The sequence below is a fragment of the Pholis gunnellus genome, assembly GCF_910591455.1.
Source record: "Pholis gunnellus genome assembly, chromosome: 18".
Taxonomy (NCBI): Eukaryota; Metazoa; Chordata; class Actinopteri; order Perciformes; family Pholidae; genus Pholis; species Pholis gunnellus.
Genome location: NC_136545.1, coordinates 19,574,876 through 19,589,473, shown reverse-complemented (window position 1 = coordinate 19,589,473; position 14,598 = coordinate 19,574,876). Strand labels below are relative to the sequence as shown.

At 42.4% G+C, this 14,598-nt stretch overlaps 1 protein-coding gene and 1 long non-coding RNA gene across 2 annotated transcripts; both read right to left on the bottom strand.

Annotated features, from left to right (window-relative positions):
* Window positions 1-388: 388 nt before the first annotated feature.
* Window positions 389-1,330, bottom strand: LOC306710199. Its single transcript, XR_013767496.1, has 3 exons — window positions 1,262-1,330; window positions 706-757; window positions 389-492 (listed from the first exon to the last, which is right to left on the bottom strand). It is a non-coding gene; the product is annotated as an uncharacterized lncRNA (long non-coding RNA).
* An 880-nt stretch (window positions 1,331-2,210) lies between these two features.
* lin54 (lin-54 DREAM MuvB core complex component) lies at window positions 2,211-14,593 on the bottom strand. The gene is made up of 14 exons (XM_079178836.1): window positions 14,493-14,593; window positions 11,953-12,731; window positions 10,721-10,832; window positions 10,473-10,603; window positions 9,442-9,597; window positions 8,395-8,596; window positions 8,230-8,303; window positions 7,456-7,650; window positions 6,681-6,772; window positions 6,154-6,225; window positions 5,947-6,049; window positions 5,721-5,858; window positions 5,423-5,625; window positions 2,211-4,682 (listed from the first exon to the last, which is right to left on the bottom strand). The coding sequence occupies exons 2-14, from the start codon at window positions 12,709-12,711 to the stop codon at window positions 4,481-4,483; spliced, it is 2,439 nt and encodes an 812-aa protein (XP_079034962.1). The 5' UTR covers window positions 12,712-12,731; window positions 14,493-14,593; the 3' UTR covers window positions 2,211-4,480.
* Window positions 14,594-14,598: the final 5 nt, after the last annotated feature.

Genomic DNA, 14,598 nt, shown 5'->3' with positions numbered 1-14,598 from the left:
CAAAATGTGCAATTCAGTAAAAGTATGAGAGTATTACAGAATGTACTGAAAAGTTATAAAAGTTAAAGTACTCATCTTGCAGGAAAAAAAAACACAAGTACAATATTTACCTCTGAAATGTAATGGAGTATAAATTAGCTTCAAATGGAGATATGCAAGTAAAATACCTCAATATTGACCACAAGTACAGTGTTTGAGTAAATGTTATTTTCCACTATTGCGATCCAATTCTGATGTTCAGAGAGTGAAATGAGTATTAAATTACACAATATATGAGAATCATCTACACTTGTTTAACGGAGTCAATAACACACCTGTAATACAAAACAGGGAACATCTGGGGATTAATGTACACACCACCATCCCAAAAAAACACACACACATCAACTTTACTTCAAAAGATGTATTTATTGGGTAATGAATAACTTCAAATAAAAAAGACAGATTGGTAGATGTAGTTGCATGAAGAACTCACTTTCACTCCAGCAGAACCTGAAAGAACAAAGCAGAAGTTAGATAACGTTAAAGTTAAAGTCACAGCAGCAGCAGCACGAGCTTCGGATGGTAAATTAATGACCAAACCCTCATTTAGAAGTCAATTAGTAATCTTCCCCAGACTTATGAATGGGTCAGATGGGTAGTGATTGGTATAATCATTGGGATGGCTTCTCACTTCTCTGTATAAAACACAACTGTAGTACATACACGTGCACGTGAGGTCCAAACTGTGTCACTGGAACATTGTTCTTCAGCTGATCTGTCAAAACAGTGTAAACAATAAAAAGAGTATTTTAGGAGAGGTGTACAGTTATTGTATATAAAAACACACAAGCATTGGGATGAGAGGATGTATGCAGAATAACAGAGTTGATGCTTTAGCTTCACAGTTGTATTGCATTGACTCATGAATCTCGTTCATTGAGCAATTTCACACTAAATCTACATCTTTAATTAGAGTTTGGTGTGACGCACCTCTCTGGAACACGCCGCCTCTTCTGCAGAACACGTGCTCTGGCGGCGGCGGGTTTACTACGTGAAGCGGGCTAATTGTGCAGTTCTACACCACTTCATCACCAATAACAGAGTAACAACAGATTTATAAAGTTATTTACTTACCTAATATACAACCTAACCCCCCCCCCCCACAGTGCAGAGATACAATTTCAGTTGACGTCACTGAGCGAACACTCGTTAAAAAGTCGAGCTCAGAAGAGAAGATAAAGCTACTTGAGTGAAATGATTAATAATGCAAAAAACTTACTTTTCTTAAACACATGTAAGCGGAATATAAATGCTCCTTTCGCTACCACACTAGCAGAGGACCTCCGACTGCTACCGCTGCCTGCCAGCACGCGCTTTCTCCAACTTCTTCTTCTTCTTTAATGGAAGGTTTGGCTCCATAAGTGCATTACCGCCACCTACTGGTTGGGGTGTGCTTCTCCTTCTCTCTATATAGCTCTCTCTCGCTCCTTCTCTACCTCTATATATTTTTTATGACTAGTGCCACTATATTGGAATTTCTAACTTCGATAAATATTGAATTTCCATAACACGGGGAAAAATGTACAAACCTTAAGGGCATAACATTTTAGTTTATTAAAAGATAAACCACAGTGTGTGTGTGTTTGTGTCAACTTGAGCAGAAAGCACAGCTGGTACATGTTTACTGTAGAAAATCACCATTTGAACCAAATTTAAATTGACATACTTTAACTACCTCTTACTATTTATTTTTACTTTCTCTATTAATCTGTATTTATTCCTGTCCTCTGTGAATCAACAGCTAAAAACCCACTTTGTCAGATAACAGCATAAATGACAGCAAACAAGAGAACAATTGAAGTGCCGACATGAGGTTGAAATTTTAATTTGTCCAAAACTTTGGTTTATGACAAAATACCTGTAAAACTAATGACATTAGCTGTGGGTGTACTTTGTGTTTATTGCTAATTGGCGAGTGCTAACACGCTACCACACTGATCCAAGATGGCGTCCACATCCAGCATTCACAGAGCAACACAATGGTTCATGTTTGGTCTCCACCACCTCCTCCTGAGGGAGATACCTCTTTAGCTGCTACATGCTAACCACAAGCTAGCTTCTTCACTTCTTATTTCATTGTTAAATAAATGAAGAACTATAATTAATGGCGTTTCATTCCATGATTAAAAGGAAAACAGACACATTTTCAGCTTAAAACAATGGTATAGTTTAATTACTGTTCAAACGTCAGGATGGGAGGATGTGAAACGTTTCGGTCGACGCTCATGTTCGTGGACGTCTGGCTGAAGAGCTGCGCGGTTGGTTCATATCACTTGAAGTACTTTCAGGAGCAGTCAATATAAATTAATGTGTAAACGAACTGAACTACGTGGGTGAACATTACATAATTACAAAAAAACAGGGACTTAATGGGGTAACTGTGCTTTTTATATTATTATTATTTTACACATTCCTGTAAAATGTAATTAGAATTCAATGGGTTTGTCTCGGGCACAAACAAACCTTCATGTGACATTTGCAGACAGAAAGAAAAATCATATTGTCCTACCCAGAATGCACTTCTGTCTTGGTCACGTTTTGCATACTTTTGGACATTTTAGAGTCCTAATAGTTCCCAACAAGAAGCATGAGACGTTCAGTGAAACCCCGACACTCTGAAGCTTCACAGGAGGAAACGCACAGATACAAAGAACATTAACAATGACTCAGTTCTGTTTAAAGTTATAAATATTAAAGATCATGAACACTCGTGTCCTCAATCAGCTTCTTACTACGAGGAAAGGTTCTACGTGAACTCACCGTTGTTTTGCATTTGTGTCGGTGTTTTGTCTGAGCTTCTCTCCTTCTCACTGGTTTGAAGTGAAATCGTGAAAGATGACGCTATAACTCATGAATCCTAGAATGATGTCATCGACTAGCTCGTTTTATTCAAATCAAAGCCCAAAGATGCGTCAGACTGCAATAAGCAGCACGTCAGCAAATCTGAGCAGCTTCAACTTTTGCAGGAAAAATGACAAAACAAGTAATCGCTCATCAGTCGATCAACTAAAACATCTTTAACTGTAAACTAGTAAACGTGTTGCTTTTGTAGTCAGAAATATTTAATGTTGGAGAGAAACTGAAGAAATAAAGCCACGTCTTCAGGGTGCTTGAGTATTTAATGTAATCTTTACTACTAAGTAATAAGTAATAAGTAGTAAGTAATAAGCAAGTAAGCGCATGTTTGTTTTATTCCAAACTTTACCATTTAAGAGTTTAACAATCCTAAACTCACCCACTTCAAACTTGTGAGAAGAACAAAGACAAAAAAACGAATTAATTTGTCATTTGAAATAATCAAAACAGTTCACGTCGGACCCGATACCGTGAGTAAGAAAGCTCATTGATAAAATAGGTTTTTGGGGCTTTTAGTTTCTCAGTAAGATTTCCTTTTACAATTTTTTTACACGACATGGTTTAAACATCTGGAGAGCAACGGTGCACATGTGCTCATGAATTTGACGTGAAATGAATGTGACAGAAGTAGTTGTTCCCTTCTCACCTCCGTGTGAACCTCAGCTTACAGAGACGTTCTGTTGTTGTTGTTGTTGTTGTTGTTACACCAGTGAGCCAGCAAACACAACACCAACACCGTAGAACGTGTACAAGTTGTGCTTCTCCTGCTGTGAAAGTCATCAGCGTGCTCCTCCTTTGTGGCGTCTGTGATCTGCTCTGTGACACATTAACCTGCTTCACCTCCAGCTGAGAACATCGTCCAACCAGTCAGATCGCTCTTCTTTGTGTCTTTAGTGTACAGCAAAGCATGTGACTGAAAGCAGCACCAGAAGAAACAAGTACCTCCGCCGATCCAGCCGTGTGCCGACTACAGTGAGCAGTGCTGTGTGTGTGTGTGTGTGTGTGTGAATAATGCATTATGTGCATTTCTACTCATCGTCATTGAAAGAGATTTAGCCTAGCCTCGGTTAATAATCAACGGTTCGCAGCACTATAAGCCACACATTGATACGTGTCAAAATAAATATCAAAAGATCAAGTTTGTCTACTTTAAGCACAAATGATTACATCAAACTGACAAGAGGGGGGAAAGAATAAAAGAAAATAGAATAAAATGGAAGAACACAAACAGATTGAAAAAGAGCCCTGTGGGGAAATAAAGTGAAGAGGAATCCCTGTTCAGCGCTACCTTTGCTCGCTCGTTTCTGTCCGTCACAGCCAGACGATGAAGTCGGGGGAACAGCGATGAAGGTCCATCAGAGGTCGATGAGCTCTGTCCGTTTGTCCTTCAGCTCGCAAACTGTCTGCTCCGTGTTTATTATTCCAGCCGGCCTCAGCTTGTCCCGAGGCAGGGGGAAACTACTTTCAGGCCATTGTTCCGCCTTTTTGATGAGAGGGACGAGCCGTTTCCCCTGCAGGACAGAGACGCCCAGGGGTCCGCAGACAGAGAGTTTAGAGGGAGGAGATCGCCAGAGCGCCCGGCCTAGCAGTTGATGGAGGCGCAGTCGGCTTTGGCTTTCCCCGCGGAGCTGATTATCCTCATGAGGCAGTGTCCGAACTCCTCCAGGATCATCCTCTCCGCCTCCACCTGAGGCTGGTGAGTCTGTTCGGCCTTTTTGGCCTGCTCCAGCAGACACTCGCACGTCGCCTCCAGCACCTCCTTCGTTACAAACGTGTACGGCAACCTGCGGGGGCCAAAAGGGAGAAACACAGCATCCTTCATGTTATCAGCTTATCAGGGCTCGACAGTAAAGCTTTGTTTATCCTCCTGAGGGGCACCGAGCTACGAGCTACGAACAAAGGGAGAGAGCGTGCAAAACTAAATGAAACGTGAAGAAGAAGACGAGTGTAACCGGCAATTTTTTTTAAATAAATACGGTTTCTGAAGCGTCTAAAAACCGAGTTAACCGTCTTTGTGAAATCCTCACACACGTTCATGATGATTGGTGAAAGTCAACGTAAAACAAATAGGACAGCAAACATCAAAACGTCTCTTCCTCTGTACGTGAGAGGAGATTCAGATGTCTGAGCAGAATCGAGTAGAGACAACGGACAGGCTGACGTTGGTCTCACTGACTTCACTGTTGAAGGGCCACATAGGCGTGGAATCAGAAAAGGTAAATAACGGATCAACAAGCAACCCGTGACGTGTTGGATTCATCTGTGAGGGATCTTTAAAGAACATGAGGGCGGACACGTTGACTGATAACACTTAAGATTACAATCCTGTGAAGTATAAGACAACACATTCTACAAAGAGGTTCATTATTAAGCTGACATATAACTGCATCTTAAATACTCAAAATATAAAGCGACTAAATATGATAACCATATTTTCAGTTTCAAGTTCATAAAGCTTTCCGTTTATTATTCCGGTTGGCCATCACGAACACGCCGGCTAAACATTAGTAAACACGTGACGTACCTCCCGCCTCCGCTCGAGATAACGGGCGTCGTCCTCATGAGCAGGTCTGAGATCTGTGACGACAGCTTGGTCTTGGCTGCGGTCTGCTGCTGCACTCTCACTTCCGCTGCGTCGGCCAAGTGCATGAGGGTCTTCCTCTCCGGGCTCTCCTCGAAGTTCTTGCAGCCGATGCACTTGCAGATGGACGAGCACATGATCTTCGCCTTCGGAGGTGAAACAAATGAAACGGACGCATGTAAATAAAAAAGGTAAAAAACCGTCTCCTGCTAACAGCGATGCCGTGAGAGGCAGAACCCACCTCGTAACACTCGCAGTAGTTCTTCAGGCAGCCCGATCGTTTGCAGTTGCAGCCTTTGCTGTGTCGGCGGTCGGACTCTCCCTCTTTGCCTTTACCAATTTTGGGTTTGAAGGCCTCTGGGTTTCGGTCCAGACACGTCTGTGAAAATACATTTCCAAACTTAGACTCGTCCGTGTGACAGAAAGCAGCTCCGACAACAACACGTCTCACAGACCTGCGACCTCACCTTTATCGCTTTGAGACGCTCCGTTTCGTGTTCCAGGTTATTGAAGCAGTTATTGCAGTTACAGTTGTTGCAGAACTCTCCGTTTGCAAAGCAGTCACAGTATCTACGGGAAGAAAAACACGAGAGGGACTTAGCAGCTCACATAATAATACATGTAAAACAGCAATAAAGTCAACAGCAAAACGGGTCTAAATCAGTCATACTTACAGTTTGAGACACTGTGACTTGGTGCAGTTGCACGGTTTCCTCGGTCTTGAGGTCGTTTCTGCTGCTGACAAGCTGTGAGCCAACAAATAGATTACTTAGATTAAAATGAAATCAAAGCACGTTCAAGAAATCAATTAGTAAAGTTCATTTTCATTTGTGTTGATTTTGGCGACCCCTGTGGACGAAAGCGGTAGTGTTTCCACGAGCACCACCGCCTCGTGTCCTACAGATCAGCAGCTGCCAGACTCCCTTTAGAAAACCTCTCGTTTTACTGCAGCAGGGTCGTCGCTCCACGAGGGTCAGACAGTCACACCGTCTCTCCTTTCAGCCATAAATTGTTTCGTCTGATGTCACGGGGGATCGGACCCGATGACGGGCATTAAGAGCAGCCGATCTTCTATTTTACTTATGTAGGTTACGTAGAAGTCTTGCCACAATTTTAGCTCTTTTAGTTTATTAAAGTAAACTGTTTTAAAGTCTGTCCCCCATGAAATAATAAATACTAAATAACAAACTGCCTTCATTACCCGTTGAGTGGCAGTCTGGCCTGAGTCTGGATACCGGTGGACGCCGCAAAACCAGAGCTGCTGGCGAGGGTCACGAATGGCGTCTGCTGGAGCTACAGACGAGAAAGATAACAGAAAACACTCAAAGCATGAATATCAAAGAGCAGCGAATTAAGAAAACACACAAACACACAACTGACCTGTTGGGACGCATGTCGTTAGGATTCTATCGATACTAGTACTCTTATCAACACTGCTTATCGGTTCGGTTCCTTATCGATACTCTTATCGGTTCTTTTTGATTATTTTGTGAGAAAAAACAACAAATAATTAAGAAAATAATCCACATTGCTTTATTCTTCTTCTTCTATGTAAACAGATACAAGAATTTCCAAAATCTTTAAAATACATTCGCAGCTAAACAACGATCTCAGTGATGATCTTTCATTGATGATCAGACTCCGTATGACATCACTACCGTATGACATCACTACCGTATGACATCACTACCGTTACCCGACGGCTGCTCCACAAACAGACTGATGTTCTGCTTGTTGGTCACATGTCGTGATAAACTTACTCGTGAGGGTTTTATTGTGTTTGAGACGACCAGAGTTCTACAACGTGTTCTTCTCTCTGATCACGATGTGAGTCTCACGCTGCACTGAGCCGTGACATCTCACTCCAGAACTAATAAAGTACCGACAGCAGAGCTGTTAACGCAGAGTTTTTCCTACTTTAGAACCGGTTCCCCGTTTAGACCCCGGGGTTTCTGGACAAAGCGTCCCTTACTGACCTGAGTGACGTATTGTGCCGGCACGACTGCGTAGCCCACGTTCCCTCCTCCCGGAGCCGGAGCCAGAACGGTGCCTGGAGGGAGGTTGGTGAAGTTGGGCTGGATCTGCGGCAGCGGGGTCGCAGGCATGATGAGGCGTTGCTGGGTCTGAGTGGTGGTTACCACCGTGGCTGATGTTAAGGGCTTCGGCGCCATCTACAGGAAATACATTAAGATCGCTATTAGGGATGTCGGGATTAACCGATTTGGTCATAACTGCGGTTATACAAGTCATGGTATTATGGTCGTGATAGTATCGTGACTTAAGCATCGTGATAGTATCGTGACTTAAGTATCTTGATAGTATCATGACAGTATAGTATCGTGACTTAAGTATCATGATAGTATCGTGACTTAAGCATCGTGATAGTATCGTCACTTAAGCATCGTGATGGTATCGTGACTTAAGTATCTTGATAGTATCGTCACTTAAGCATCGTGATAGTATCGTGACTTAAGCATCGTGATAGTATCGTGACTTAAGTATCTTGATAGTATCATGACAGTATAGTATCGTGACTTAAGTATCGTGATAGTATCGTCACTTAAGCAGCGCGATAGTATCGTGACTTAAGCATCGTGATGGTATCGTGACTTAAGTATCTTGATAGTATCATGACAGTATAGTATCGTGACTTAAGCAGCGTGATAGTATCGTATCGCGATAGTGTCGTATCGTGATAGTATCGTAGCACCTCACCCCCCTCAGTGATTAGATCTAAAGTCAGCGGTTACCTGTTTGACGGTCTGTGCTGGGACGATGGGGACAGACATCCTGACCGCTCCCGTACTGACCACCATGGGTTTCGCTGTGGGACATTAAGACGCGTTAAGTTGCAGCAGAAGAGCGTCCACGACTCTTTATCTATTGCTACCAGAATAAAACCATCAAAAGCTCACCCGTCTGTATGGAGCTGGTACTGGGACCACTGGGATGTCCCGAGCTGCTCGCCGTGGTTGCAGTGACGAGGCGGACGTAGTGGAACCGGCTGCCCGGGACCTGAATCTGCTGCACGTTCGACTGGGCGGCCAGCGGGATGATGGTCTTGAACTGGGGGCCGCTGACTCCTCCCATGGTCACAGACTGCACCGATTTAATATTCTGAAAACGTTTGACAGAGCTTGAAATCAGAATGACCGAAACTTCAAGTTAAATCTTAACATGTCAAAGTCCTTTAATAAAAGGCACTACAACTGATCAAAGTCCTGTACAACCAAATGTTCCACATGGTCTTTCATTATTAATCAAGGACGAGAGAAACAACATCTAAAATCAATCTAAACAACATTAGATTGTACATAATATAAGTTATGCTCTGTAAACAGGTGCAAAGGTACATCCTGATCACAGCACTGAGGCAATTTCAATGCACATAAAGCAGCAAACAGACAACGGTCAGTGGTGTAAGGAGATTTAGGAGTTAAATCTAATTTTAAGGCAACAAATAAACCGATTATTTTCACGTGAATCTTTGACTACGCTGCTTTCATGTGCAAGTTGTATCGCTAAATGCATTAGCCGTAGTGTGGCACAGCACATTATCTACCGTGCAAACCTACAAGTAGAGTCAATAAATCAATAAATAATTACATTTTTCTGCAGTTATTTTGACAAACGATTAAATCATTTAAGTCACTTTTAATAAAACAAACGGCGAGCCAAATATTCTCTGGATGCAGACTCAGCAGTGAGGATGTGCTGCTCTTATGTGACAGTAAAATGAAGATGTTCACTATTTAATTAAAATAATTGACAGATAATGGAAAAAAGAAATAAGTTCCTCTCTTCTCTACATCAGAGGCGACGGAGGCTTTCAGCAACGCAGCAGCAGGAGAAGTCGTCAGAGAAAATGATCCGCACACACGTCACCGTCATCGGTTTCAAACGCAGAGCGGACCGGACTCACCCTCCAGCCGACAGTAAACAGTGAGCAGCTCTGATCTCACCTGTGTCGTGGTTTGGCCGGTGGCCAGCTTGACTGGAGATCCAGATGTGGACTGCTGGACCGTGAGGATCTGCTGGCCGAGTGTTACATTGACCGGCAGCGTCATCGACTTCTGAGAGGCGTTGGAGGTCGGGGACGCCACGGATACCACCGTCACCTGACGAACAAGGAGAGAGCAGATGATCCGATCAAACACTTGAGATATATATTAACGTCAAATGTTTGGCCCACACACATTCGGGGTGTGGTGAAGCTGGAGGTAGTGCGGGGCGATATCACGCTATTGTTACTTTCTGCATGTCTGGGCCTTTTCTATAAGTTTATGGCGGCTTATTGTACGACCAGGAGTAAACAGAATATTAAACAAAAGCATACTAATCTCCTCATGTATAAACTGAAGGTTTAAATTAATATATAGTTTGTGTGGCTCTACAAAATTACACAATATACAAAGAAATCAGGACGCATGAAACAGTTGCAGCATAGTAACAAAAAACAATATCAAAGAATCCACTTTTTACACAATAATATTACAATTGTTAGATAAAAATACATATAGTTTACACACTCACACATATATATACACACACAGCTATCTTTTCAAAACAAAGTATTTAAAGATAGTTGTACTCGCACTATAAACAGTATACCGTCCAGCACTATAGGAGGTTACCGCCAAAATATTTCTCAAACAATCGAGAATTAAAGCCGCATGTGTTGTCAGAAACTGAATTAAAGACTGATGAAATGTGGCAGTAAGTATATATATATATATTATATATTTTGGACAAACAGACATTGTGTAAAATAACATGTTTGCTGTACTGAATGTAGGAGTGTCCGCTCCAGGGCTCTGCTCATGTGCATACCGACAGGCTGACTTACAGGCTCTCTTTAACGGGACACTGTTAACGTTATTGAGGACGGCTGTGCTTCCCCGGCTTCAACAAGTCAAAATGTTACAACCCAAACTGTGCTGACGGTATTTCTAGGCACCTGCAGCTCGGACATGTGTGTGTGAGTTGCGTTTACCTTGCTGGGGGTCTTGAGGGGTGAAATGGCAATCTTTTTGCCGGAGATGCTTTGCATGTTAGAGTTGAGGGGCTCAGACAGAGTGATGGTCCTCGAGGGAATCCCCGGGGAACTCTGTGTCAGGACCCGACCTACGAGCACAAGAGTTGAGGAAACGTCGCTTAATATCAGCTGAAATGGAATTTAGAAAGCATGTAGTCTTCACTGCGGTCAGTGTGTAATAATCCCACAAGTATAATTCAACTCACCCGTAATAACAGGAGACACCGACGTCTGCGGACTGAGACCTTTGCTGTTCACCGTTTTTGTGATGATAAACTTGATCGGTGCGGCCGAGGATACCGCTGTTTTCGTAGCAATCTGTGGAGATGTTCATGCAGATTTATGTGCATTTAATTCACACATTCACAACTAAACATCAGCGGAAATTATCATTACAAAAAATGATTCCCATCTACAGGTGGTATGTCGTTGAATCTGGGATCTTCCTGAAGTGTGTGAGCCAACACAAGGTTCTAACCGCCACACGTCTGAAGTAGAAGTTTATACACAAACACGCTTTTTATGATACGACTTAAGTGACACATCAGACTAAAACCAGATCCACGTATTAAAATACTGGAATCATTTCATCATTTCAGCACCAGTGTTTCAGGTCTGTGCTTCACTAGTTTCTCTACAACAAGAACATACATTTAGAAAACCTGAACTAAATCTGTGTGTATTTATTTCAACATAAACATGTCTTTTAAAAGATCTACACATTACAAACCGTCTACTATTTAAAGACCTTCTACTGACCAAGTCTGACTAAATAGGGCTTTGCATCTCTCAAATGTATACGTCTCAAATAATCATTTCTTTTGATATTAACATATTAGTTTTGAGTACCCTCAAAAAACACACAAAACAGAGACAGAACTCCACAGTCACAGTGAAAGGCCATTGGCACAGTTCATAACATAGTACTCAGTATTAAGTACTCTCAACTTTGATTTATTTAATGTGTCAACTTTGACTTTCATCAATTCTACATATTCTCAGGTTTATGCTCGCACAAAATCAGCATCATTGCTTTATTTGAATAATTCTGAACATGACTGTTTACCATTTGTACAGCTTTATGCACGTGTGTAATAAACTATCCATCATTTTGTGTTCATCATCTCATCATCTACACGTCATCACGCCACAATGTCGCCAATAAAAAACGTAAACAGAAAGGTTGTTTACTAAACTGACTGTCTGGTCAATGAGGTTACACAGTACTATACTACTATTACTACACTGATTCATCTCGTACTATACTACTATTACTACACTGATTCATCTCGTACTATACTACTATTACTATATTGATTAATCTCCAATCTGTTTAATATGTGGTGGCAAGTTATCAAATGCATCCAACATTAAATTGTGAGATAATATCATTAATGTGTTTAAATGTTGCACAATAATACAGAACAATCCATGTTACCTGTACGGTCTTCAGCTGCTGGGCCTGTAATGTGGTCAACTGGTTCCCAACACTCCCCATCAGCGGCTTCAGCTCCGACCTCCCGCCAATAGTCACCACTTTAAACTGCGGCGCTTGACATTTGTTGTCTCCTAAAGTCTGTGAAACGCCCGGCTTGCCGCCGCCCGTGTGTGGTAGCTGCAACACTATCGGTTGCCCCGACTTTCCTATGGTTGTAACCAAAAGTTTTTGTCCTTCCTGCTTGATGACCTGGGGTGAGTTACCGGCAGACCTCGCTGCTTCTGTGGCTTGAGCCGAGGCCACCTTGTTGAGAATGATCTGGTGGTTTGCGGCAGAGATGGTAAACGGAGCCGTGAGCCTCTGTAACCCACTCGTAGAGATACTAGTCCCGGTCAAACTATCTGTAGTTTTGGTAGCGGCTACGGAAGTAGCCATGGCTGGTTTGAAGGTGAGAAGGGACGACGACGAGCTGGAAATTGACATAGGAAGCTGACTCCCGGAGCTGATGCTGAGTGTGGCGTTTGTGGTGGTGGACGTGGCGAGAGCCTTAGTGTGTTCTGCCGAAGTGGCGTTCGAACAGAGGCTCAAATGTTCTGAAGCCATGGGCGTATCCGTTTCCATCGGGACCGGTGCGTCATCGCTGGGCTCCGACTGGACCGCGCTGCCTCCTGGTTGGGGGTGAGGGATGTCCTCTATGGCCTCGGTATCCATGATCTCATCAGGAAGGAGGCTGTTGAGCTCTGGCGACACCACATCCATGACTGCAAAGTCTCAGCTCTCTGTCAACCACAAGAGAACAATTAAATGATTATGTGTCAAAGTCTTTTTCATCTGAACACAAATTGTTGCTAAATAGCTTCAGAAAAATAGTAATATTATTTTTAATTATTTGGAAGAAATATACATTTCCTGCACTAAATGCATCGTGGTGCCTGATGCACACAATGTGTCACAGACAATATGTATATTTTACATACAGTTCATGCATTTACTTGCAATAAACAAAAATGTGTTATTCATTTCTGGTGTACTACACTGAATTTGCTCCACATAACTAATAAATATGCATAACTGGACAATGGATATTGCAAAAGGCTTTGCAAGAAAAATAAACAAACAAGCAAGGCAGTTAAAGCCATATTCACATTTTTTAAAAATCCCTTTTTGATAACTTTATGCAGGTACTTGTACATCAATTAATCAGTAATTACGTGATATTTAATCAATGAGTCACATTTTTGAATGACAGCTGATGCTGGCTTAGCTAAACCGCAGCCATCATCTTTGTCCTGCTGCACTCTGCTCAACAATAATCCACCGAAACACACACGAACCCTACCCACACACACACACACGAACCCTACACACACACACACACACACACACACACACACACACACACACACACACACACACACACACACACACACACACACACACACACACACACAGCTAACTGCTCGTGACCCGGATGAAAGCTACCAAAAGAAACTGGGTTGTTTTGTTTTGCATAAACCAGAAGTGATCCCAGTTGGGTCAAAGAGTGAGAAGAAGAAGAAAAACCCGACAAGCCGTTTGCTGGCTGCGTTACTATTTCAGGCCGGGGTTGGATTTCGAAAGATCCGCCATTTTTACCTCGTCATCAACTCTGTTAGCTCTCCGGCTAACACTGAGTACTGAATGCTAATTTATATTACTTCCTCTAAGCACTTACCCACAACAAAACAGTAAAGCTAGCATGCATTGAAGCTAAAATAAATACTTGATGGTAACAGTGGGCTACTAGCGAGTAACAAACTCTTTAAGCAGACTCTGTAAACAATGCTAGCTTTCAATAATTCCTCCTGTCACTTGAGACATCCATCTGGATTAAAACATTTAAGGTCCAACAATGCACTTAACACACACCTATATAGGTTATGTACCTAGCGGCATGTGTACGGTATGTTTATGGGGATACTGGTTAAGTTAGCATGGCCTAACCAGTCATAAATGACATTTAAGTCAAAATAAACTTACAAGATCCGTTTCTAAAAAAAACAAGAGAAACGTCGGATTCAATATGAGGTTTATGGAAACAACTAAAAGCATAAAGCAGCTAACGTTAACGTGTGCTCTCGTGATGTTTTGACAGCACACACCAGAAGGAAAAACACAAGTCGCTTTAAAACAACTCTAAATACGCGTTTCAGCTAGTAGCTGGAACTTATTAAGCATAATATTAGCCCCATATTGTCATTAAATTGTCTGTTAATTGAAGCCGAACTTTCTGTCAGCATGCATACTTCAGTAATAAGTCAGTACCAGAGAATACCCATGTATATGTGCTCTGTATTTCTGTGTAACCATCGCAATCATCCTCATTATGAGGGACAACTGTACTAGCAAACTTGGCTGAGCGTGCTAACACCTAAGCTAGCTAGCTAGCACAACATTATATCTCAACATTCAACACACTCGTTAAAAAAGTGTTGCGGCCTTTCTGCTGTGAACGCGGTGTAGAGAACCGTAGGAGTGGGTCAACGAGCAGTCGCGCTTACCCGGAGATTAGTGTACGCTGGGCAACGTTTCCAGTTAAAACGAGGAAAAAGAAAAAAGGCGATTGTTCAAAATACCGCGCCGAGCGCCATTCCTCCCTGACATTTC